General features: G+C 44.4%; 1 protein-coding gene and 1 long non-coding RNA gene across 2 annotated transcripts in view; one reads left to right on the forward strand and one right to left on the reverse strand.

The window, feature by feature from the left end:
- Positions 1-1,416: 1,416 nt before the first annotated feature.
- The window catches only part of LOC119661337 (photoreceptor-specific nuclear receptor), a 74,302-nt gene continuing 49,183 nt past the window's right edge, over positions 1,417-26,535 (reverse strand). The window contains exons 4-11 of the mRNA XM_038070640.1: positions 18,907-19,021; positions 18,752-18,807; positions 12,476-12,733; positions 12,321-12,404; positions 11,303-11,502; positions 11,085-11,231; positions 1,889-2,223; positions 1,417-1,820 (exon numbers count right to left, since the gene is read on the reverse strand). Coding sequence (XP_037926568.1) covers positions 1,796-1,820; positions 1,889-2,223; positions 11,085-11,231; positions 11,303-11,502; positions 12,321-12,404; positions 12,476-12,733; positions 18,752-18,807; positions 18,907-19,021 — 1,220 coding nt within the window. The 3' untranslated portion in view covers positions 1,417-1,795. The remainder of the gene's footprint in view (positions 1,821-1,888; positions 2,224-11,084; positions 11,232-11,302; positions 11,503-12,320; positions 12,405-12,475; positions 12,734-18,751; positions 18,808-18,906; positions 19,022-26,535) is intronic.
- LOC119661338 lies at positions 11,589-12,705 on the forward strand. The gene is made up of 3 exons (XR_005250577.1): positions 11,589-11,739; positions 12,339-12,499; positions 12,564-12,705. It is a non-coding gene; the product is annotated as an uncharacterized LOC119661338 (long non-coding RNA).

The following is a 26,535-nucleotide window of genomic DNA, read 5'->3' on the forward strand; positions in this document are numbered from 1 at the left end:
CCGGAGGAAGACATGGCGGTGGGTTACGCCGACGATATAGCGCTGGTTGTAGTCGCAATGGATCTCGAAGATGCTGAGTTATACTCATGCGAAGCGATCAGTGCTGCTAAGGGTTGGCTAGAGAGTTCTGGTCTGATACTTGCGGAGGAAAAAACGGAAGCGGTCCTCATCACCAAGCGCCGTAAAAGAAATTATACCCGTATTCAAATTGGGAAACATATCATTACTTTTAAGCCTGCCATCAAATACTTGGGAGTCATGACAAACGGAAAGCTCAGCTATAAGCAATACGCACAGTATGCTTATAACAAAGCATTCACTGTAAGTGTGGCCCTGGCAAGGATAATGCGTGGGAGGGCCACGTCATGCTTCCAGGTTGCAGGTTGCAGCTAGGGTAGTGAGTTCGATCCTGCTCTACGCAGCTCCAATTTGGAGCAAGGCATTGCAGGTTACATCTAACGCTAACAAACTGAGTGCAATTTACAGAAGAATAGCCCTAAGGGTGTGCTTGTCATTCAGGACTGTCTCAGATGATGCAACATTCGTCATCTCTGGAATGATTCCCATTGACATCTTGACAGATGAGATGTCGAATATATACAATGCAAAGTCTACCTCCCCTTTATCGCAAATGAAGAGCACCGAAAGGGAGAGATCTGTAAATAGATGGCAAGAGCTCGGGAAAGAGTTGGTGGACACACAGGCTCATCCCTGCCATCATGGAGTGGTTGCAGAGATGGCACGGTGAGATTAATTATAATATAATCTTGCCGGTTTCTCACGGGGCATGGACGATATCAGGTTTGAACCAGATACCTCACCCGATTGTCCGAACTGCAATGGAGTCCCAGAGGACCCAGAGCATGTATTCTTCCACTGTCCAGGATTTGGGGAAGAAAGGAAGAACCTAGAGGAGACTCTGGGAGAGGTACCTGTGCCAAAAAATCAGGTGCGAAGAATGTTAGCGTGTCTGGAAGACTGGAATGCGATCAACCCCATGATCGCATCTATCCAGAACACACTGCAAAAGGCAGAGGAGACTTGAAAAGTGCGGTTGCGTACATAGCGTGCACAAAACCTTAATAATGAAACCAACCATTGAAACTTTTACCTCATTCAAAAAAATTATTCTATCTCATTCAGATCATGTTTTCGAAAACGAAAGATTTAAGCCAGCAACCTTTTTTTTAGAATTTAAAAAGTACTCGATGGTCATGTTCCAGCGCAGTTTTCTAGACAGTTCCATCAACTTTATCTTTATCTTATGACTTGCATATGATTCACTCATAAGTTACGTGTTACCTTGTTTTATCCACTTGGTGTTGGCTTCCACGAAAAGGGTTCAAAATTAAAGTAGCAACTACAATTCTTCATATAGCATTTATTTTTCCTTTTAATCGGCTTACACCAAGTAGTTAATGGTAGTTTGTAGAACAAACGAAAACATCCTTAAGGCTCGTACTTGAAACACACATTACAACTTAAAACAGGGTTTCTAACATTTCCAAAAATTAAAATAAAAATTCAATAAATTAAAGCACATTGATCGTTTGCCATATCGTAATCTAACCCTTGAATAGTTCAATACAATCTCTAAATTTGTCAATAGATGGTAATATCTGGTAAATGTACAGCTCCACATTGTCTTCCGAGATTTCTTCTTGAATTTCGAATTTCCTTAGGATTCTACTGAGTCTGTGACGCTCGGAATTAAGTGTGGGTGGTGTAAAGCGACTTATGTATTTCTGACTAGCATGCATGCATTACGAGTACTATTGTATGTATGTAAGTATCTTTATGTAAGTTTCTTGTTGGAACACCTAAAATATCAACAATAACTTTGAATTAGCGACCACAATGAATTTTGTCTAGAATTTAGTTTTTGTACATGTCACACAGCACTTTTTCCATTGGTGTGTTGCCAATTGTTCGTTGAAAGTAGATCGACTCGATCTTGTGCGAGTTCACTATCCGGAGCAGGGGCAGCATCAAGAGGAGGCGTCCAAAACGGGCAATTTGAGTGGGAAATTGAGCTCGAGTGTGCTGAGAGAGCATAACGTGCGCTTGATCCTGAAGGTTTTCGATTTGAGCCGGGTCCTTGAGACCGCGCGTTTCAGGTCGAAAGAGAACGATCGCTTTGAGGCAGGCGAATTCGGCCGGGTCGACGAGAACTGCCTTGAATTTGCACAAGGTGTCGTAAAGGGTTCTTATATCAGCAGCGATCTGAAATAAAGAAAATGTAGAGCGTTAATTTAGTGTTAAAGGTCAAAGTCCTCGATAATATAGACTGACTGCAGATACCACATGTGAGTCATTCTATACACTGCAACCCATCATCCCAGAATGCCCGACGAGAAAGTACGTGGACTCTGGATATCTTGAGCACTTTAGATTTCAATTCAGACCGTTATACTAATGGCCGGGCTAGCCAGGACGGATTTTTTTCCGGATTAGTCCTGGAACCGAGACATAAACTCAAGTTTCAAAGAATGGACAACCATAAAAGAAGGAGAAGTAATGATAATAGGTGCATCATTGGAGGGTGGTCTTTTTGCATCCACCCAGGAGGCACTGACTGTCGAAGGCTGTATAATGATGTCAGCTATAGCTCTCCTGTACTGTAACCAATGACAAGGACTTAGGAGAGTGAGGTGGCAAGCCGTTTTGAAAACCGCTGTCCTCCAATTGAACGTAGCAAGCACCAGCCATAGTACTCCTGCCTCAAAACCCTCACCGTCGGAAATCCTCCCTGAAGCGGTCAGAATGCCACCTACCAGAAACCAACGAAGAAATGGAAATCCGCAGAAGTTCAGCTCAAAAGCCAGCGTTCGAAAGTTATTCATAATCTCAATAAAATTGCGAGAAATAGACAGGTCGATACAGTCCATGAACGTGTCAAAAAGGATAACGTTAAAAACTAGGCGATCATTAATGAATATAATAACAAATGCCTGAAAAACCAGCAGATAGCAAAATCTACCCCCTTGAAACCAACCAATCACATGTTCAGGTATAGTAGAAAAACAAAACGAGCGGAGTTTGCAGGGACTCGCACATTAAGCAACCTCTACAAGCAACGAAATAGCAATGGCCGCTGAGTATGAGCTGCGAAGTCAGCAAATATGTCACTAGAAGTCACTCACTGACAATTAAGCAAGCAAATAGGGACCAGCGCTCCCGCAAAGCTATCGGATTTGGTAAGGTCGTCTGCATAGAGCAAACAGGGACAAGTAAGGAGGGGGCGACCTTCAATAAAAAATAAAAAATAACAAAGGACCCAGAATAGATCCCTGTGGGACGCCAGAAGAGGGAGAGAAGGACCGGGAAGTACAGCCGTCAAAGGAGACGCGGCAGGATCGGTTGGAAAGGTAAGAGGCAAGCCATAAAACAAGTGGTATGGGAACGGTTAGGGACGAGAGTTTGGATAGAAGTATCTTGTGATTTACAGTGTCGAAGGCTTTAGCGAAGTCAGCGTAAATGGTATGCACTTCTTGCCGTGAATTTAGACATTTGGCGACAAAGTTGGTAAAGTCAAGCTGGTTGGAGGTAGTGGACCGATAACAATAGCGATAACAAGAGCTTTAAGGCCAGACGTGTAGAAAAGCGTCATCAAGAGCTTAAGCAGGAAGAGTGGCGAAGAAAGCGGAAAAGAGAGCGAGCCATAATGAGTCGCAGTTAAGAATTGATCCGATCTCGCTATGTAATGATTTGTAGCACTTCCATGGGGAGAGTCGAAGGAAAAGAAGGTGGTTCTAGTGAGCAGGAGTCTTATATAACCACATGACAGGAATAGCAGTAAGTTTCAAACCTCTCGAACTTCGAACGATGAAAGAAAACAAAAATACAATGAAAACGACCGACAGACATTGAATCGATTTTGATAAAATAGAAATTAGACTGTGTCACCCAAAATCTTGCAAAGAAATGAAAGAGAACGACAAATTCAATGCGAAACTCACAATGCCAATACGACTTCTGATGTAGTGGAGAAGGATGCTTTCTAAGAGCAATAAAACGCGGTTCAGGGGAAGCTTCCTTGTGATCGTGATGGATGATCTCATTGCCAAGGTGGGATCTGACAACACCTTGCTTGGACATGTGATGGGGAAGCACGATGTTGGCGACCATAGTAATCAAAATTCAACATCAACTGCTTGTATGACCCGGCTGTCGCTCGAGAGTGGGAGAGCAGATCTACTGAGTATCGCTCCCGAGAGTATCAATGAGCGTTGGGCCGCCATCAAAAATGCTTTTTTCTCGGGGCTGCACAGGTCCTCAGCCCCGTCGACGAAAAGGCTGACCTTAGAGTCGTGGAAGTGGATCGATGAACGGAAGGGGTTGACGGCTCTTCTGACCGCTGGCTGGCGTGACTCGTCCGAACTCCGATACTGAGTGAAATCTCGATAAGTTCAGCATAGTGTATGTCGTGACAGAAGAGAATTGGCTATTGCGCTGGTCAGGGAAGCAGAAGAGACCGTGGATCAAAATAATTTCAGAAATGTATACCGCATCCCGAAGAGGTTGCATGTAGTGGTGGATGGTTCTGTGAAGGACGCCAACGATCGACTTCTAATCCATGATAATGAACAATTGAAAAGGTGGAAAGAACAGTTCACCAAGGCCCTTAATTATATTACATCCGAACAGTCTCCTCCTCTTGTGGATGAAATAGCTACTCACCGAAACAACCGGATACGGACTGTTCCTCCAAGTAGAAGAGAAATAATTTCGGCTATCAATGCATTCAAACGAAGTAAAGCCGCTGGGCTTGATCGTATCCCCGCAGAGTCATTTATCGCTACACCTGCAGTGACTGTAGATCTGGAGCTCCCACTCAAATGGAAATCTTGGGAATCCGAGACCGTCTGCAGAGAGTCGAAGAAGAGGATGATCATTAAGATTAGAAAAAAAGGCACCCGGTTTTAAGTATGACAATTGGAAGGGTGTCTGCGTGCTCCCTGCTGTTGCAAAGATAATAGCTAAAATAATTCTGGAACTCATCAAAGAACAACTCGAAAGCTTGATAGACTGAGAGCAGGCTGGTTTCCGCTCCAGATCCTCCTGTAGCGTCCACATCACCAACCTTTGCTGAATCTGTTCTCCATCGATTTCGAAAAGCTTTCGATAGTATGAGCAGGGAGTGTATCTGGAGTACTTTACGTAGGTGCGGCATTAAAATTTCCGGAAATCTCGAGGTCATAAGCGGAGTCCGCCAGGATTACATTCTGTCACCGATATTATTTGTTCTTGTTGTTCATCATCATCACGTTCATCATACTGCCTTGTTCAGAAGACGTGGAGGAGTTCAATGAACGATGACATCTTCCATCAATACGCTTATGAGATTTATTGGCTCTCCCACCGGACCACGAACCTCGGCCAAATAGTTCTGGGTTTGGAAAGAGAGGCAAGTAGAGTCGGACTGAAGATAAAAACGAACATAATCATGGTTCTCAGGCTGACGGGTCGTCGTACCTTCCTGTTTGCATTAATGAGCAGAGCAACGAAGATGTCGGATCAATTTTTACATCTATAAAGCATGGTTTCTGCCGACAGTGGTACCGTACTGGATGTTTCCGACAGATTATCAGCGTTATATCCACTTTCGGAGCCGTGTCTAAAATCTCAACACTAAGATCAAATTAAGACTGTTCTGTGCTAGTGCTAGAGGTGCGGCCAGTGGGTCACCTCAAGAAGACTTAGCGAAGAACAGTAGAGAAAGAATACAAGGGTCTCAGGAAATCGTGGGGGGCTGTAACGCATTTTAGGAAACCGCGAACGATGGCGCGTAAATGTAGTTAACGTGGTATACCCCACAAGTGTTGTATGGGTCGCTGTGCTGGGACCACTTTTGCATTATAGACCATAATGATGTCCTCAAATTTTAGTTGCTGAGGAGGCCACGATAGTGGGTTCTATCGATGACACAGGAATGACAGAAATTTCCAAACATCTAGCGGAAGTTGAGTTGTATCTATCTGAGAGAAACTCTGCTCCAAAGAAGTAGCTGAAAAATGATGGCTTGGCACTCGGACAGGAGAAAAATTGATCCTCAGTATCAAGAACTGTGTGTGTGTCTTTTGAGGTAGGGGGAGGCAAAGCGTCTTAGCACTCAGACTTTAGTGGTCCATAGTACTCGATTCCCCCGTCTAACGATATATCCCCGATTTGTTTATGTATCGCAGGATTTTCGTTAGTAGATCTGATGCTACCCGCTGCAGTTGTAGCACATCAGAACCAAAAAAATCTGATGCCTGATGCGTCCATAGATAGACACTCACATAAAAAATGTTCCGTGGATTCCGCTTCCTCATTACAGGATGGACATGTATCATCTTGGAAAATTCCTATTCTGAACATATGCCACGCTAGTAAATTAGAGTCAGGTGAAATGCCTGCAATATTTTTGCAAGTTTTACTGCTTCTCGACAGGATGAACTTTGCCCTATGTTTGTTTGGTTCTGACAAGAGGAGTTTGGTGTGTTTAGTAGTATTAAGGCTCTGCTACCTGTCATTATGTAAAGTTTGTTCCCAATTTTTGATAACAACATCAGCCTATACTGCTGACACCCCAAATGCTGGTTCCGCTCCTGGCATGGCGGAAATTGAACTCTCTTACCGTAAAGCATCCGAGATTTCATTTCCCTATACACCACAATGACCGGGTACCCAGAGTAGTTCCACTGTATAGAATTAAGAAATAGAGTTCAATCGATAATCAAACGACTACTCAACGCCTTCAATGCAGCTTGACCATCGCGCTCGTCATTCATCCAAGTTGCCTTGCCTTGGGATCGCATACACTTTAGCCTGAAAGATCGCTGTATATTGTTCCAAGGGAAAAGTCCACTTCTCATTTTTATTCGAGAGGTATACTTCTGCCCCAGAACTCTGTTCTATTTTTGAGCCATCGTTGTAGAACACGTCAACATATCCTGACATGCATGCTTCTAGTTCGTCCCAGTTTCCCCTTCGTTTCAAGATAACCTCATATCTTCTACCAAACAGATGTATGGCGATTCGAGAATCAGAAGGCATTGCGAAAACTGAATTCAGTTCTCCCAATAAGTCTTCCAATGCTCTTCGCCTCCAGGTCCATTGTTTCCCCATAGATCTAATCTAATCCACCGGCTGCAAGTTGAGTAATACACTCAGAGCTGCCCCGGATGTCGCGGTCATGGCACCGTTGATACCTAGACACACAAAAGGATAACCTATAATATACTTCTAACTGTCATAGAGGAGCGACAATTTAGATTTCGTCGAGCTCATTCAACGATCGTCGCCCTAGACGTGGTTTTGAAGTTGGCTATAGACTCGATGACGTCTAACAACTGCAGTGCAGTGTTGACATCGGACGTCAAAAATTTTCTTTGGCTAAAACGGGTGTCCCTAGTTACTCCTCGAAAATTATCTCTCCGCAATCGACAGTACACCGTTACAGTAGGAGTATCACAAGGCTCAATGTTGGGTCCTCTCCTGAGGAACGGGATGTACAGTGGGGTGCTTGTTCTCCCGGGGGTGATCATTGAATTGAATATCAATATCAAGGGACACCTGGACTATATCTGTGAGAAAGCGGGAAATACCACAGACTACATATGGCTGGAGTAGTTCGCTCTATACTATTATTTGGGGAAAAGAGCTATCGTATGAGAGCAACCTGAGGAGGGTAAACATGACCTACCGCTTAGTGGTGGCAGCGGAAATGGACACTCTGGCAAGTGAGGTACACTGTCTGCACGAGAAAAGGAGAATGAATCTGACTGAAAAGGATACAGAATAACAAAAGGCAGTGAGGAGGGATTCGCTGAAAAAGTAACACCAACGGTGGGATGACATGCAGAGGGGCTGCTGGATGAATTGAAGAGTGGAGTCAGCGACGAGACGGCGAGATTAACTACCAGTTGACGCGAAAAGCGGAAGGCTAATTCACTTAAAGCGCAGCCCTCCCCGTGAAGTAATGCTCTGCGGTAGTTTCGCGAGAAAATAGGAAGGAGAAAGTACAGTTGGTTTTCGTGGGTGGTAGTGTCCTTCTAAGATAAGATCAATTTATACATCTTCATACGGTTTCTGCCGACGGTGGTACCGAACTGCACGTTTCTAACAGATTAAGGGTAATGCTAATGCTCGATCCACTTTCACTACTCCGTATAAAATCTGGAAATGTAATTATCTCAGCAACTAAACCGCTGCAGCCTGCAGCGGTAGTGTGCTTCTAAGATAAGATTTTCAACTCCATCAATGAAGAAATGATAGCCAGCATGCTGTTGGAGACGTCAAGTGCCCTGAGATCGAAAGTGCCTTTAACAGTAGCGAAAAAAATAAGGTTGAGTTAGATCAGCTTGTAGGGTCGGTGAAGACTGCTCTCATAAACCACCAACGAATCGGAGGTACAAATGGCTATAACAGCCTTAGTAATAATGCAGGGTACGTATGGGTAGCCGAACTTATAGATCGGGCGACGTTGTGGGCACACGGCTTCCAAACCGTACAGATTTGTGTGAAACAACCTTTGTAGGAGCAAAAACAGCAGAATATACAGCTACATTCGCTTTGCTTCTCTAAACGTCCCTTCGGCTGAACCAAGGATACGTTAGACAAGCTGAATCCGGATGCAAAAGGGCACGGAGGTAGGGTAGGTATCAGGGGCCGCTCCGAGGAGCCCAATTAGCGTTTTGGTGCACCGTTTTGATGCCACAAACTCCTAAGACCGCGACTGTTGTTGTGGAAGCAAGGAGGCAGAGTCCAGCCGACTCAGATTTTCAGAGCCAGCCCGTAGCATTCACGAAGGAAAGCAGCTCTCCGACCCTTCAGCTAGAAATCTCTCTGAGGTCCCCAAAGAATGGTTTACCCAGTGTCCACAGCCTGACTCTAGCCAGAGTTGGGCAATCGTAGAGAAAGTGAATGAGGGTTTCCCTTCCTCCTCCGCAGCTTCAACAAAGCGATTTGTAGGGTAGGCCGAGCCCAGCGGCATGATCCCCTATGGGCCAGTGCCCCGTGCAGCCCGCCATTATCATGCACTCTGCACGCATCTGGCACAGGAGCTCTCGTGATCGGGCTATGTTATAAGCGGGCCAAATTCTCCTTGACTTGGCACAGCTTGTAAGCCTTCGTCATCTTAGGCCCGCGGCTGCTAAGTAGTGCAAGTAGGGCAGAGACCAAAAATTCCTTTCCGATGCCTTCAATGCGTGACGCACAGAATGGGGAAATTCTCTTACGATTTCAATAAGTTGGTGTCTTTTGAAAGCCCTCGCGATTTCATATTAGTTAATGATGTTTGGATTTATACATACTGTACCCCCCCTGGTCTGTTTTGGTTTTGGACCTGACTTAGTCAGTCCTTCGCAAGCTTATAATATCTCCCGAAACATTCGTAAACACTATTACCCGATCCTGAGGCCTGAAAGCAATTGACGAGAAAACATACATGGAGGATTGGTTACACCAAGCCCAGATATGCCATCGGGAAGAGGCATCCATATCACGGAGTGTACCGGGACGGCTTACGAATAAACGATGCCAAGACCTTAAATTTTACTCAGCAGAAGGCCCAACTGCTGATGAAAAGGGGAACGGTCTGATCTTCAGGCAGCACGTTACCAAGACGAGCCACTCTAAAAGCAATGGATAAGACTGCTCAAGGGAAGAAGGAGAATGCCTTTAGGCAACTTTGGAAATGTCAAAGTAACTATATAACGAAGCAAGGAGGACTATTTCAAACAACCTTGTGCAGAGGTGGATATAATCCCATGGGGAAGCGCCTATTGAGTTAAAATGAGAAGATTCAAAGGTCAGGCAACTTCGTCAATTACAAGTCCGGATCTCTTTCTGAAAATTGTTCAGGGCTAATTTCCTCAGAAGGACAGGAGCGGAAACCGCCTTTAAATACCTTTAGATATCCCCGTAATATTCGCAGGAATATCAAAAAAATGCTGAAACTTTGTAAGGGGTTGCGAGGTAACAAAGCATTGCGTGTTGACGGTATACCAAACAAAAGTCCTCAGCTGGTAAGTCGAGGATAAACATTTTTGTGGAGTTGTTTTTCGCAAGCTCAGTGAATAAGACCTTTTCTGGGATGTGGAAATGATGAACAAAAGAATCATTGTATTATAGGTAACGCTCTTGATGTAAACCTACATGCCTATTGAATACTATGGAGAAATGCTGGCTCTTTGCTGTAGAGAGTCTGGGAGGATCATTCGATAGACAATTCAGCAACCAGATAATCAGTTCAACCATTGAAGCCATTACACTGGACACCTGCTTGCCTGGAAATGCGATACACGGAAAGGTAAGAACTAGCAAGTATTGCGGACTGGCTACCGTTGATTTGCAAAAGCATTGAACTCGGCCAATTGGACTCTAATAAAAATATCTTATTTGGTGACGATTGGTGCACCAAGTTACCTGGCTGTGCTTGTTGACACATTTTTAGGATGAAGGAGGTGTTCGTTCGATTATGGACCCGCATCCAGGGTTTTTTTACAGGGCCCTGGGCTCGGACTACGTTTCAGTGGAGATCCCGGTGATGGGTTACATCAATTACCTAGGGTGGTCGTAGTTGCAAAACATTTCGCGGATGATAAGTTATATTTATGACTCCTGGAGTGACCTAGAGCGACTCAATATGAAAACTTGGCTCGTAAAAGCAAAAAGTTGAGTCTCAGCGTTAGGTACTGGATGCAGGGAAGGCACGGAGAGATCAAATGCAATCTCACGGGGTATGAAGGATGTCGCAAAAGATATCTATTCATAAAATAGTGTATAGGGTAAAACTGGGCATTTCGCCAAATGGTCCCAGCTGTGGTGGCATCCCAGAGGAACCAGAGCATGTCTCTTTCAATTGTGCTAGATTCACTGAGAAAAAGAAAGTCTGGAAGTGATGCTGGGTAGGGCTACCGCACCCTAAGGTTGATTTCTAGATCCTTGGGTTATATATATATGGAGACCCTTGGGACCCTGGAATTGAAAGGTTTCTTCCCTCATATCCAAAAGATGAAAGCAACTTGCGTTGAGATAATGAAAAAATCTTGCAATAAAGAATCTAAATCTTAACAAACTTTTATCAGGGCTATACTCACCTCACTCTTTGAAACGCAATTATTATTTATATTATTGCAATGTTCCGTAACAGAAAACAGGGCACACGTTGAAGGATCAAGTGGCATGCACCATTGAATTGCGTTCAATAGAAACAATTCCGACCAGGATTCCTCCAGAAGTATTACCTAAAAAGTGACCAAAGCAAAGCAAGGATACATCGAACTCCTTCAAATCCAATTGAGCCATTTCCACTTACTTGATCACGAAATGCCAAACTAGCAAAACTAGGCAAATTTTTCGCCCATTTCACAGCCATAAATAAAAGTCTTGCGCTCGTTTCGTAAACAGTCTCTTGAGGATGTCCATAAATCGAACTGGACATGAAATGAGGAACTGAAAGTGGATTAACACTGGTTCGCTCCGGCTCCTCGTCGTTCGTTACATCAATGGAGTCGTCTGCAAAAATAAAAGTCATTTATCATTTTTTGAATGAATTTTCCAGCCACATACGTGCATATATAATCCCATCAATATCACACACGACCACAAACATATCGAATTCAAATTCAAATAATATTTATTTATTCACCACATCCATAACAACATTGTCAGAAACTTGAACAGTTTTTCAACCCCGGTCCCGGGAAACTACAAAGATTCGTGCATTCGTGATCCAATCCAATCCAGGACTCTGTGACTATCTTCTTCCTTTCACTATATTTTTTCCAAGCCCTCACCCTCCTGCTTTTCTTCAATCAACTTATTCAAATTTTATTACCCACGGATATTGAAATTTGTGTGTGTATTTGTGCAATTTAAACGATTCAAAAACGCTCGATTTCATATTTTTTGATTCGAAATCCGGAAAAGCTTTTCGTTGATTGAATTTTTATTTTTCATTTTAAAATGAGTTATGTGGTCGCATAGTCGCATAAAAGCGGGAGGAGAGGACGAACCAAACCGCATATTGGAAGCGGAGAGAGCTCCCAAGGGAGAGGGCATTTTTTTAACGGCTGCCAAGGATTTTTATCTCGGATTCAAGGAGATTTCCTTGTAATCAAATATCATGACTGAATATATGCAAATTTTCGGAAAATTAAAGGATCAGCGAAGCAGGAAAAAGATTGGAACCTGGAGAGTCCTCGCATATCATCTGCTCTGAATGGAAAGGATACCGGAGCCAACTGACTAATTCACTTCAAATGGATTTGTTTATTTGGTTACATAAACCAAGGAAACCTAATTTCATCGAAAAGGATTCAAATTATAATTACCATCGTTGTCATTTGCAGGTAGAGGACTTGCCGAGCCAACAGACGAGACGCTTCCATGGTTGTGTTTCTGATCTAATCCGTTTACTGCACGAGATGTAGATAATGCGGAATGAATTCGATAAACATGAAAGGATATTTGCTTGTATGTCACATACCTGAACTCTGTTCATTATTTACAGGTGAGTTGGCGGGAATTGACGTGCTACTCGAATTTGCTGACGTCGAAATATTGTTACTACCTAGGTCTGTGTGGTTGTTGTTACTTGTATTATTGTTGTTGTTATTCGCATGCATGGAGCTTCCGTTACTGAATGCGAAGGACGATGTATGGTGGGAGAGACTCGATGTTAGATGCATTGACGTAGAGATTTGACTATGATGTAGCAGTTGTGATGTGGGAAGCCCGTTTAAAGCTAAAATACGTAGAAATAAACACTATTTAATATTTAAATTGCCGTAATTTTATGTAAATATTATATAATATTTTATCCATTTACTAAGATATCTAAGTATCTGAGCGAATTTCGCACTCCCAAAGTTCATTCTTAGTCAAATTGTTCAAGGGATTGAAAGGTAGAATATGTCTCAGGGGGAGGCATTATCGACACTGCATTTCTCAACAAATACCTGGGTAATGCACGCTGATTAAACACCTACAGCTCTAGGGCCTAGTCTTCCTCTTACCACCACGACTTTAACCCCCCCCCCCCTCCCTCCACAACGAAAAGCAGCAAACAATAGGGTAAACGGCAAGCTTCAACGTAAAGCAGAGATGAGTCGACTGGGCATCCAGGTTGGGAGTTGTTCAAGAGGCTAACAGCCTGTTCACAGTATATAATTGTCATGGAACCCAAAATTGAGTATCGAATCGCTCAAACGGAAAACAAGGACGACTCAGTAAAAGACGAATTCTATGGTCACCTTTAGTCAGTATTTGATTCACTGTCCAAGGACGACGTGAAGATAATGCCCGGTGACCTGAACGCAAAGATCGAAAACGAACTGGTCGTAGAACTACTGGGGCAATAGTGTCCACGTCATAAGTAACGAGAAAGGGAGACAGGCTCATAGAATACGCTTCCAGCTGAAACATGGTCTTCTCATCGACTTGTTTCCCTCACCCTAGGATCCAGAAGAGACCATGGGCTTCTTCAAATGGGTTGATCTTCAACCAGGTTGATTACGTCCTCATTGAAAAACGAGCTGCATCTAGCATCCTTGACGTAGGCTCATACCGCGGGGCAATTGTGACAGTGGCCACTCTATCTCGTTCACCGAAGCTATGAGGTTCAATATTGAAAAACGAAAAAATTACATCGAAATATGTCGAAGCATTATAAAAATAAATCTTGCGAACGCTGAACAGACACCAGGATGTCGAAGGAATTTGATGGGAAGCGGAGTCAGCTAAAAGACGCAATCAAAACAGCTGCTGAGAAAACCGAACCGAACGAATGGTTTGACGAAAAATGTCAGCACACCATCGGTGAATTTGCCTCTGCCGCTGCATTCAATGTCCGTAGAAATAGCTGACGTCTGACACAACACTGAGTCGACAAATGTCAAGAATGATATTTTGTCAACACTCTTGCCTTGTCCACCTGCAAATTCATTTTAAGCCGTACCTTCGGTGAAATTAAATTTGCTCTAATCACCGATTACTTTCAGTAATTAAGTGATAAGTCTCTGATACATTTTTAGCTGGCCGACTTCACCCCACTCAGAGGATTGAAAGATTGATCCTTCAAGTTACGTGGAGTCAGTCCATAGTCTGCCTGCAGGAACTCGCCTGCTCTTTGATGTATTTGACAGTGATGTTGCACCGCCCTGTCAACCACGCCCCTATCTCCGATGTGATGAGCAGGTTCATACGCTACACGGCAAAGTTTGGATGACGCATTCGGAATTTGGACATAGTCCGTATCTGCCGCTGGAGCTTTTCCAGATCGATTTTCGTTCACGGCAATATTCTGTATGTATAAGCCAGTAAAGGGAAAGCGAATACATTCAATGCGTTTATTTTGTTCTTCCCCGAGAGATGCGATTTCAGCACCAACTTTACACGTCGCTTGAATTCAGACAACAGAGCATCCTTCAGATCACTTACTCGAGTATGGATTCCTTGCAGAATTCCTTGCGAATTGTGGAAGTCTGTCTCGGTCATAGCTTCGATATGGAGGTTACCAATGCTATGTCCGGCATGCGATTCGTAATGACCCTTGCGGATAGTTTAGGTTCGACACTTGTCTAACCCAAATTCCATCCGAATATCGCGGCTGAATATGTCTACTATTCGCAACAGACTTCTAAGGTGTTCGTCAGTACCAGCATACAATTTGATGACATCTAAGTATATCAAGTGTGCCAGCTCGCACTTGATACGTAGGCCATACTTCATTGCAAAACCATGCCCTCTAGCTTCATTCAGTAGCCATGAAAGGGAGTTCAGTGCCATACAAAACCAAAGGAAACTCAACGAATCCGCCTGGAAGATATCTCTCCGTATACGGATGAGCTCTGAGGTATTAGCACCCTCAGATGTACGCACTGATAAGGTGGTATGCCACCCTACCATGACTGTCGCCAAAAACTTTATTAGTTTCGGATCAATGCGATACTGATGGTGGATATCGATTAGCCAGGTATGCGGAACGCTATCAAAAGCCTTGGCATAATCGATATAGCAATTAAAGAGGTTTCTTTGGCCTCTAGTTGCTTGTCTTGCTAACTACCGAGTCGATAATGAGTTGCTCTTTGCAACCCCTTGACCCAACTTGGCAGCCCTTTCGCTCCTCGGACAGAATGTTGTTGTTCTCAAGGTGCGCATGACCTTTCCACTAATAATGGACGTTATCAATTTGTAGAGTGTTGGTAAGCAAGTAATCGGTCTTGTGTCTGCGGGGTTCTGCACCGTGTCCTTCTTAGGGGTAAGGTAGGTAATCCCCGCATTGAGGAAGGGTGGAAATTCCTCCGACCGACTCATGACCTAATTTATGCTGTTTGCCAGCCAACTGTGTACGCTAGTAAATTTCATATACCAGAAATTCTGCACCCGATCCAGACCTGGGCCCCTCCAGTTCTTCGAGCTGTTTATGGCTCCTCTTCGGTAACATCCGCAAAATTCACGCCAGGCCCTACTGCAATCTGATAGCCACAACTGCACCACAATACACAAGTGATTGAAGTTGCAGCAGCGACATATCAGCACACAGCTGAGGTGCAATCTCAACATTGATTTGAGATGGAATTCTCGGAGTTGCTGGAGATGCACAGAGCCTGGGAATACCTCGTCTATGAAAAGGATCCATAACCGAGAATTATATATACGCTCTTTGTAATTCGTCCCGAACCTCAGCGGAAACCTTAGCTGAACGATGGAGAAGAGTGCTTCGGCGAGTACTGACACTGTTGCCTGCAGTACGGGGTGGCGTTCTTGATGCCCCCACCTCTAGCCCCATTGGCTCTCGGTCACCAGTTTCCCCGATGACCTCAAGTCGAACACGGTCCCTGATGGTGGCCGGGATTGTGTCGCTGCGAGTAATAAAGCGGTACTGGTCTGCGACTCGCTGCACAGTCACGTGTGCGAATTACGGGAAACGTTCGACGAATCTCTGGTGCGACAAGGGGCAGTAAGATGTTGTACCCGCCCCCACCGTTATTTTGTAGTAGGAGCGGGTGATGAAGAGGTTCATTTCTTCAGTCCATTTCATCCGTTGTCTGCGCGAACCTGCTGAAGTGGTCACCACAGATTGTGGCGAAACAGCTCCAGGTGGCGGAGCTATGCTCCTGGGCGTCGTGGCGCCTAGACGCCCCCGCCCCACGACTAACGGTTTCGACGCCAAGTTATTATTATTTCCGAATTATCACAATCTCGGCAGGTGCCGGGTTTTACCTAATACTAGCACTAAGTGGCAAGCAGTTAGGCTCGGGCGATTTAGATGTATTTATTTTTTTATATTTTTTAAATTCCGCTATGGTCGGCGGAAGTTTTTCAGTTTGTTTTTTTAACATTTGCTCCCTCCGATCTCTGCCACACCGGTGTCCGCTGTGGAGATTGCTGCGTCGACGGATGCATATTCTTGGGCCACAGCCGTTTTCCGCTCTTCTCTTCTTTTTCCGCTCACTGAAACTACCGGAATATGTCGCGCGAGAAGAAGACCGCGGAAGGCGCGATACCACCGCTAGAGGCAGTCGCGATTAGAGTGCCTCCCTTTTGGCGGCGTGCTTCCAACAACTAGAAGCGCAATTTGCGCCAGCAGGCGTCATGATGGACGCCGCCCGGTTCAACCACGCCCTTATCGGTCTCGACGAAGAAACCATCGGGTTGGTTTCGGACGTGCTGGAGGAGTGCTCGTACGTCCGCCAGAAGGAGCTAATTCGACGCCTCTCAGTAAATAAGGAAGCAAAGCTTAATTACGGTTGGTACTTTACGTTCGAGAGGTAGATCTCAATCGCAATCACGGTCGAAGTTTGCTTCCCGAAAAGGGTATTCGGGTAGTCGTACGCTGAGACTCTCATCGGGCTCGATGGTTTGTTGGTACCATCGGAAATACGGAGCTTAGGTGACTAAATGTGCCTCCAGATACACGTTAAGGGCAACAAAAAACTAGGCTCGCTGGGTGCCTCGGCGACGGCTACTCGAAGCGCAGTACCACGTCGTCTTACAATCGTCGACCCCCAAGGAGACATTGTTTCCTGGTCGACAAGGGCCCTGAGGTGTCGGTTCTCACTGTACCCCGTCCGAATGCCCTAATTCCGCAAAATCTACGAGTGTCGGCGGCGAATTCTTCTTTAATCCGCACCTATGGCCTACCTAGGTAGATGGACGTGAGTCTTGGACGGCACCAAACGTTTTCGTCACGTTTCGTTCAAGCGGACATTAACGTCTTCATATTAGGCTTCCTGTGTCACTATGAACTGCTGGTGGACTTGCAGAATAAGACTTTGGTAGACCCCACAACCTCATTATAGACGTCAGGGAAAATTTCTAACTGCCAAAAGGCTGCTTCAAGCCTGTTAAACGCAACTGAAAGTCGTGGTGTAGACAAGAGCTCTCTCCGCCAAGTAGTACTTCATGTGGTCCCGCCGAAATGAAGACAGAAGAGTGAAGATGCTTTTAGTGGCTGCAAATCCAATACACTCCTGCAACCTTGGCATGACCGCGTCATTTTAAAACTTCTACCTTCATCCATATCAAAAAAAAACTGTGAAAGGATTCCATTAGGGCAAACGAAGTATGAGCAAATTATAAATCAAATTTGTCAAGTAGGTGGATCAAAAGCATTAACACGTAATGGAAGCGCTGTCTCTGAAGAAATTTCCTATTTAGACTAATCAGTATTCTGTCTACTTTTCCACAAACTTCATCTGAGTCTTCCCGCTTAACTGTCGCACCTATTGCCAATTTAAACGGATAAGCTAACGGAAAAGATGCTACTTTCGTTGCGCCGCGGCCCAATTTAAAACTGTTGACGCAAGAGAGGTGTGACCTGCAGAAGTTGTATCACGTTACGTTAGTACTTCCTCTCAAACCTGTGGGCTAGAGTGGCTTACAAACATTTCTGAACGACGGAGAATCATGCTTGACGTTCAAGAGCTTTCATTGCGCACAAAAATCCTCTTATATTTATATTGTCAGAGAAAACAAGGTATGACTGCGACTAGTTTACTGGATTGTATAATCGAGAGTCGGGAATAATTTAGTTTCTCAAAGATCTCAGAGCAATACGTCTCCGAATCTTAATATCGGAACCCATGGGCTACACCAGGGGAGGCCAAAAACGCAATTTTCCACAGAAAAACTTCTCACCATTGTAACAAATAAGCGATTTGCGATTTTATTGGGCAAAGGCAACTCGTCAAGCGCTGCCTCACCTCTCACTTGACTCAGAATTCCTCAATTCCAAAGACAACCGAATATCTTTCCATTTTGCTTGAAATTTCAAATATATTTTTTTGGTTGATTGGTCCATGATCTTGAGAGTATGCCCTGGTTATTATTGCCAACTGCTGGACAAAGCCAGAGGTGTGTTTTGTGGTGGCAATACATGGCCCGATACAGTCTGCTTAGCGCATCTGATACCATCTGGCTTTCACCAGTCAAGACTCTCTTTTCATATTTAATTATAGACCGAATTATCTCTTTTTCATAAAGGGATCAGAAAACCCCCCCAAAAAAAGCCGTACAAAACTAAGCAGGTAAAAAAGTGATATCGAAGTTGTATCTTTCGTAGAAGAATTATTTAGGAAAAAGTCCGGCTGTTGTATCTAAGGATAAAACTCAACTACTAACTAATTTGCAGGAGTTGTTAAATCAGATCTTTGAAATTAATTACTAAATTTAATAAATAAATCTGGAATAAAGGAATTATTTTTTATATGGAAAATAAAACAAAAAGATATTCTCACAGATAGAAGAAAAAAATACTTACATGGAGGTGTTAACAATCCTGGAGCGTATCGTGAAGGAGACAAAAGGACTGGAGGCCTGTGAAACCAAATCATAGAAAAGAAAACCCAATTAAGCTACCAGAGGTGAACTGTATGAAGGCAAAAAGAACGTATGCATTTTTTAAAAAATTCTTACCCAAAAACGCCAACGGCCACAGCGGCTTCCCGCAGAGCCCGTCCGTGCTCCATATCCCGCAGAGCTTCTGGTCGAATAGTTGCTGTGTTGCGGGGTTGTCTCTCATTCTGCACGGCTGCAAAAAACAATGAGAAAAATCCATCAAATTGTGTAATTATGCCACTCCTTCCCCAGATTCAAATCTCAGTCTTAGATACAAGTATCTATATGTTTATTTCCACACTTGAAAGTTGATTAACTGTGAAATAATGTCTTCATTGCTTTTGGCCACGTTAAGTGATTTGTTTATGCATCCTTAGTGCACGTGACTTTAGCGTATGTTTCCAAGTGAAGGTTCGGGATTAAAGGGGCTTGAGTCAACCCCTAGCGTATCGATCATGAACGTATGCAAAACCACCTTAACTAGCGAATGGACGACGCATGAAGGAGCGAATGTGTGAAAATGGTAAAATGACGCGTGCCAGGGTCCACAGGAGGACACAGTGTGACTGGTCTTTTGGAAGTAAACGGTTTCGTTTGGTTACAATTCTAATGATTTGTATTCTAATGAGCTCACGTATGTTTTACACTTTCAGGATTATAATGGGCAGCTTATGTTCAATGGAGTTCAAAGTGAGTTCGAGTATGACGTTCTTAAATCTGAACAATTTGCATAAGGGTTGATTGAATATTCGAGTGACCGGTTTGAATGCCTGAAGAAGTCAGTTTTGTAGTATAGCAAGCAACGCTATTTCGCAATGAAAGGACTTCTGCGGTAGTCTTCATTGACCTTCAATAATCAACCTCATATGAACTAAAATTGATAGACCAGTAGCTTCCTCCGAACTACAATTTTTATTTTTCAATGCAGATATATATTTCGGAAGCAACTTACCCCCTTCATTAGTACAAAGCTAGCAAAAGATTTTGAGACGACCTCGCGACTACCACCCAAGATTGGTAATAAGAACCGCCTCCGTCTTTTCGGCCGCCAGGTCCCGTTTGACAATTCGTAACCATGCTTTGAAGACATGAATGATTTCATTTCCGTAAGCTTCTACGTCATCAGGGTGCTTCGTAATTACCACCATCGTCAGGATGTCAGCAGAACCGGCCAATGTTGGCCCCTTTGATGCGTGAAGGTCATCAAGGCCTTCACTCCGTCTTGCATTATGTTCCACTGGACGGGCTCCAGTACGGAGCCTTGGGGAACACCTGCTTGCACAACATATTCTTTCGGTCTGCCGTTCGTCTCATAGCAAAGGAGACTCTCCGAGAGGTAACTCTGGGTTATCCGAGCTAAATAACAAAGAGTATAACAAGGGTGTCTGTAACCCAACTCCAGTTGGTCGAGTTAAAGAAATTTCTGACATCCAGCGTGACCACAGCGCAGCACTTACCAGGTGCCAATTCTTCCCGAGTCAGATCCTATACCACCGCTCCAATAATCCACCCGCTCCTCCTCGCACTCCTCAACCTCCAAAATCTTTCCCATACTATCTAAAAAAACAGATAGGTCAATATGAAGATGGCGCATCAGGTAGTTTTTGGGGCTTCGGCCTGTTCCACTGAGCGGGGAACACTCCTTCCACCATGCTCGATTCAAAAGTGCTCACGAACTATCTGAGCCGGATTTTAGAAGCCTTTGCTGGGAATCCCTTTCAATCCTGAAGCCTTATTATTTCGAATTCGTCCACAGATCTCTCGTAGTTCCTCCTTGGTCATCCCCTGTCGAACTGTTGGCTGTGAAACAAGAATTGAGATTAATTTCAAGAAGAGTCACGGGCACGTCACTTGCAATGATTTTTATCGCTATAAGGAGGCACAAAAGGCTCTAAGGAAGAGCATAAAATCGGCTAAACGATCATCATGGAAACGCTCTGGCGAAGAGACTAACTCTCTCGAACCAACCACAAAGTTGAAGTGCATCCTTGTTAAAGAACATAGTCAGGAGCTGGGTTATTTACATTTACAGAACGGGAGGTACACAGAAAGCGATGGAGAAAGGGCAAACCATTTGCTTGAAGTGCACTTCCCAGACTGCATCCAAAATCTCATTTCGGGGCCGACAGGTGCAGACCTCAACCGAGATTGAAATCTGGCATGTAAAGTAGTATCATCGGAGCAAGTAAACTGGGCGTTTAACTCGTTCGATAAGTATAAGTCTACAAGTCCGGGTGGCATCATTCCTGCGCTTATAATAGAGGGAATGGATGCCCTGGGTCTACATATTCGGAATATATATCGTGCATGCCTAGCACACGTTTATATTCCAATTAGCGGGCGTGATGTGAAGATGATAAACCTAAACCAGGGATACCCACCTACGCTTCCGACCGATGAACTAAAAGGACAAGAAAGACTAGTAGATCATCAGGGGTAGTGTTCTCTCTCCGCTGTTATGGCTTTTGGTAATGGATACTCTGCTATGGCTCTTGGAGGATTCTGAAGCTCGGTTGCATAAGTATTACTGGAGCAATCAATACTACGTCGACTGCGGCACTTGAAGCTACCCAAAATCTACCCCCATTAACTTGGAGCTGAAACGGAAAGCAACCAACGATATAGACTCATACGGTTATGTATCTATCTGGAAATTCCTTGACAAACATCCAGCTCTCATGCCAGATTCGTCTTTGAAAAGACATACACTGTAGTAGTCACCAAAAGAGGAAAATGGTCGATAAATGGCCATGAGTCGTTTCAGATTACAGACTTAATAATCTTCACCGACGAAGAAGGCGGTGGGTTCTCTGAAAATCCAATTATGGAACTGGCCCCACCCCTCGGAAAAATGACGATCATATTCCAGGCGGAGATCTACATCATTTCATTGGCAGCAGAAGAATGTCTGCGACAAAAATGGCGGGGTCGCACCATTCAGCTGGTGGAGCTGTGTGGAGTTCTCATCAGGTGCTGCAGAAGCTTGGCCGACTGAACGAAACATTCCTGATGTGGGTGCCGAGGCACTCTAACATCGCTGGTAATGAGGAGACTGACAGACTGGCTCGCCGATAGTCTGGATCCCCAATGGGGGCGCCGGAACCAGCTTTTGGCATTCAGCCGTCCACTGTCAAGTCTATTCTGAAGAGTGAAATTAGGGGGATTCACTTAGCCGAGTGGAAAAATTTGAACTCTTACCACCAGGCGAAAATCCTTGTGAAAGAACCTGCGGTCGCCAGAGCGGTATTTTTGTTGTCCCTTAAGAAGTGGGACATGAAAATCCCAGTAGGACTTTCAACGGGACACTGCTCCTTTAACTACCATATGGAAAAAATTGGGATGGTGAATTGGGCTATGTGCAGCCGATGTGAGGAGAAAGAAGAGACAGCCCTGCACTTTATGTGCAGCTGCCCGGCCTCCTCAGATCTCCGACGAAGACATCTTACTAAGGTTTTCTTTAATAAAGAATCCGCACACTCTCTATCTTTGGAGAATGTTTTCAGATTCGCTAAAACCTGCGAACGCCATAGGCGATAAGCGATTTACGGGGATAGTGCAATGGGCCTAACAATGGCCTGAGCGCTCGGAGCTGCAGCTCCCCCCAGTAAAACAAAACTAAACTAAACTACCTAACATCATTGTTTTTCCCAACCTTGTAGGCAACGTCGTAACGGTTCGTATTTGCCACGAAGCACAGCTCTCTGTAGAAAATCCGCTTAATTTCCCGTATGGCCTTCTTAAGGGTACTTTGAAGATTGCGGCATTCTTTGCCCATCTGTTGGTCTTCTGGCTTTTGGCAACGTCACGTTCTTCCCAGACAAAACGATCTTAACATCGAGATTTTTTGACTCCACCAGTAGCCTGGTTTCCTACTTGATTATCCGATGATATAGTCGTTTCACCTTTTCCAGCGCCGTTCTTTTCGGGTCGTGACTTTCTTCTGAACCTGTCAGGAATGAATCTGATTTGAAAGCTCCAGTAGGACAGCAAGCTATCCGGGTTTTCACACTTCTCTTTCGCATTCGACTGTCGCCTCCATTTCTAATGTCGAGAAAGATTGCCTAGTGGTCATTGTGGGTATTGCGTTCATTTACTCGCCAGGCCATCGTCACCAACGAGGTACTGAGGTGAGTTAGATTGGCAAGCGAACCTAATCCTCTGCTTCGGAATGCGGGGACGTGTCCAACTTTGGCTAATACGATGTCCAACTCCACAAAGTTTTCAAGCAGGATTTGGCCCATGATCTTCATCTCTAGGTTTAACCAGCCCGATGCCTACGTGTTGAAATCACCAGCATAACATTTTAGGAATGTGGCCTTTAGAGCCATTACCAAGCTGTCTAGCATCTGCTCACATTGCGCTAATATTGCAATACGAGGGTCATAAAAGCCATAGATATGGACGCAGTTGAGTTTTACCTTTACAAAGCTACCCAATTGTTTCTTGTATGGCTTACCTTCCTCACGCGAATACCGTCGTGGTTCCAGATGAATTTTTTCCGTACCCACTACCATAATTTCGGTAAAGTTCGAAGATCACCGCCAGGTCCACATGACTCTCGAAGTCTTGAGCTGCCTCGGAACGGTTCAGGGTTTATTTGTACTAACCTTATTTAGCCCTACGATTCAGTTCCCTATTATGCCGAAGCCTCCCATGACGTACTGGTTGTTCACTTCCTGCTTCCCTTTACACAACCTTTCCAGTGCAATCTTTGATAAGATGGCCCTCTTCTGCACTCTTTCCACTTGTCGTGCTCACTAGTACATTCGGCTGCAAAGTGACCCAAACCGGGACATCCAATGTCTCTCTTGAGAGATACTACTCCTTAAGTCGACACAAGACTTAACTTATTCTTACCTTGTCCACGGTAATCATTTTAACCGCTGATTCCATCGACAAGCTAATAATAGCGGTCTGTATACCTCCGTTCGCCTTCTTCTTCATCTTCTTCACCGCTCTCTCTCTTGAATTGTTCCTTTAGCATCCGTAATATAACCTCGTCTAGGTCCTTGCACTCGATTACTATCTCTTGCTTTCAAGCTTTCACTTTCGCTTGCTCACCTGGTGCCTTTTCCACCTGACTGTGAAAATTTTCCGCTGTCTTCGCGCTGAATTTGTTCAGCTCCAACATCAGATCCCCTTTCTGCCTATGCCTAATACGATTCAAACTATCGCCCAAGCCTGACAATTCCGGATCAGCTTTGACTTCCGGAAAGATATGTATCTTCTATCTTGGAAGTAATGATTATTTCCGGACAAATCTTTTTTTCTCCTTTCGCCGCTTTTTGCTGCCCACTCTTGTCATCTGCTCGAGTTTACGAACTGCAGATTCTTTCCCTTTTGTCAAAGTTAAGGCCATATTCGAAGAACTACCAGATTTCCACGGAACTTTCCTCGACTCAGCTTTTTTTGGTGAAGAAGCTTATTTTCTCCTTGGCCACTTGCTGGATACAAAGGGGTTCACTAATTCCACCTCTACTAAATTTGCCCGCCTTCTTAATTGCCTCATGCTGTTGGGTGCTCTGAGGTGGCAGCGAGGAAGACGCGGCAGCGACTCTATCGGCCAAACCAAAAACAAGTGGCTGAAGAGAACCTCCACGTGGAGGCACCAGAAAATCTTGTACTCACTTTGACTTGCTGGTCGTGTTCCAGTAGGCAAATGCTCCAAGAGTCCAAGTCTGCACGGGGATTCTTCTGAAGTATCCTCGGTCACGAGACCTTACCATCGAAACCGGTACAGCCATCTGAATTTACATGTCTCAGGAGCATTGCTGGTTAGTGTACTTTCAGACCGATTATTAGCGGTTAGCCCCTAGCGGGTTTCATAGGATTACGTCCGTGGCTATGTCCAAGCGAACAAGAGACCTTCGGGCCTCAAACGTGGCGTTGTGTTTCAACTCGGGTGTCGTACTCCTTAGTTCGGTAGAGATTTATGTTAGGTATGTCTGTATGTATGTGGACGCACCCGCATGAATGCTAAGCCATGCATTCAGAATAGACTGGTACCTCTTCTGCTTGTCTCAGCGGGGATCTGATTATGGAAGACCGTGGGATTACGTCAACCCAACAGGTTTTAGCCTTTGTTCTCTGTTCGGACTGGAAATTTGGAAGGCTTTTTTCAAATGCGGGTGGAAGCGCTTGTTTTGTGCATGGACACTGTGTTGTACATGAAAACAAACGCTAGTACATGGTTAATGGAACGGGGATTCCACGGAATTTCCAGTTGATATTTTCATCATTTGCTGCACAATTTAACAACGTCTGCTTGTTTTACTTGCGGCCGAACATTTGCATACCGGCTCGTCTCTTAGAACACCAGGATTCATGTCGATCCTGGGACTATCCGTATACCTTTTCGAGTCCTGCGACGAATCCCCACTGCCGAGGATTAACGTTGCCCTTGGTGGTGATCTTTCAAACTTCAAGCTTCTGCGAAAAGGAGCCGGTGTGGACCTAATTTTCTACTATTATCTCTTGAAACATTAGATGGCATAGTGGCTGTTTCCCACTACTGAAGCATGGCAAACCCTTGATATTGACGACCAGAAGCTTGCATGCTTACCCCGAAAATCCGCTTGTACTGGAGTCCTCCATATTTGGTTTGATTTCAGGGTATCCTTTCCATAACCAATTGTGATCCACTGGTGAGCGTTTGCACCCATTTACCCGGCCTACACAAAGCATCCCCCATCTCCTGATCCATATGTGTGCATGCCCATAACACGTCCCCCTAATGTTCCCTTATGCTTACAAAGGGACGCGGTCGATGGGAGATCTGGCAACTGCACACAGGAACTTTGTCCTTATTTGGATGCTCATTTATCATGTAGATATGTAGTCAGCACTGAATGGTTGGCTCTTGCTTCCGAATCGATTCTTAGATCACAAACAGTTTCTTAAAAACCAAAAGAGAAGGGAAGAGGAAGGAAATCATATCATAATATAATGGCTTATAGTCTATAAATAGGTATGCAGAGAAGCATTTATCCGCTTTCATCTATTTCCATAAAAACATATCATACGAACATGTATATGTCCCACTTCCATTACGATTCAATGAATTTTCACCGCTAAATTGAAAGTCACGTGCCAACCTTTGTGCCCTACAACATATTCCTTTCAACCCTTTCCGCCAACAACCCTAAACACCAACAATTGTTACATTCGGTCATTAACGACAATAAAAGGCAAATTGGTTAAACTGACAAACAAGGACAAGATGGAAATATCAGAAAAGCCGCAAATATCTTTTGTCTTTCCAAGCCCACTTCACAATAATCTAGAACTGTTGGATTTCACCAATAATAATTGAGCACAAAACGTGCAACGTCCCGAGTCCTGGCAAATGGTGGGCTCCCTCCATCTCCGTATGCACAAATATAACGAAAACCACGTCATGCATAAACAATGAGCATTTGCCAGCGCCATTGATGCGCGGTCATGGATGACTATCACGACTAAAGCTTAGAACTTCGTCTTGGATCCGTGAATCCTTTGCTGTAAACATTATCGAAAAGTTGAAGACTTTAGTTGTATTTCCTTGAAATGATCTTTATTTGAAAGGAAGTGAACTTTTCTTGCTCTTATGGTTGGAGTCTTTTCCAATTTTTGTACGGGATTGGGGTTGGGCTAGCGAACGTATCGAATCTGTGTGGAACTAGGTAGCTATCACAGAGCCTTACACTATTCTAAATATTATTCAAACAT

This window comes from Hermetia illucens, chromosome 1 (assembly GCF_905115235.1).
Source record: "Hermetia illucens chromosome 1, iHerIll2.2.curated.20191125, whole genome shotgun sequence".
NCBI classification, from domain to species: domain Eukaryota; kingdom Metazoa; phylum Arthropoda; class Insecta; order Diptera; family Stratiomyidae; genus Hermetia; species Hermetia illucens.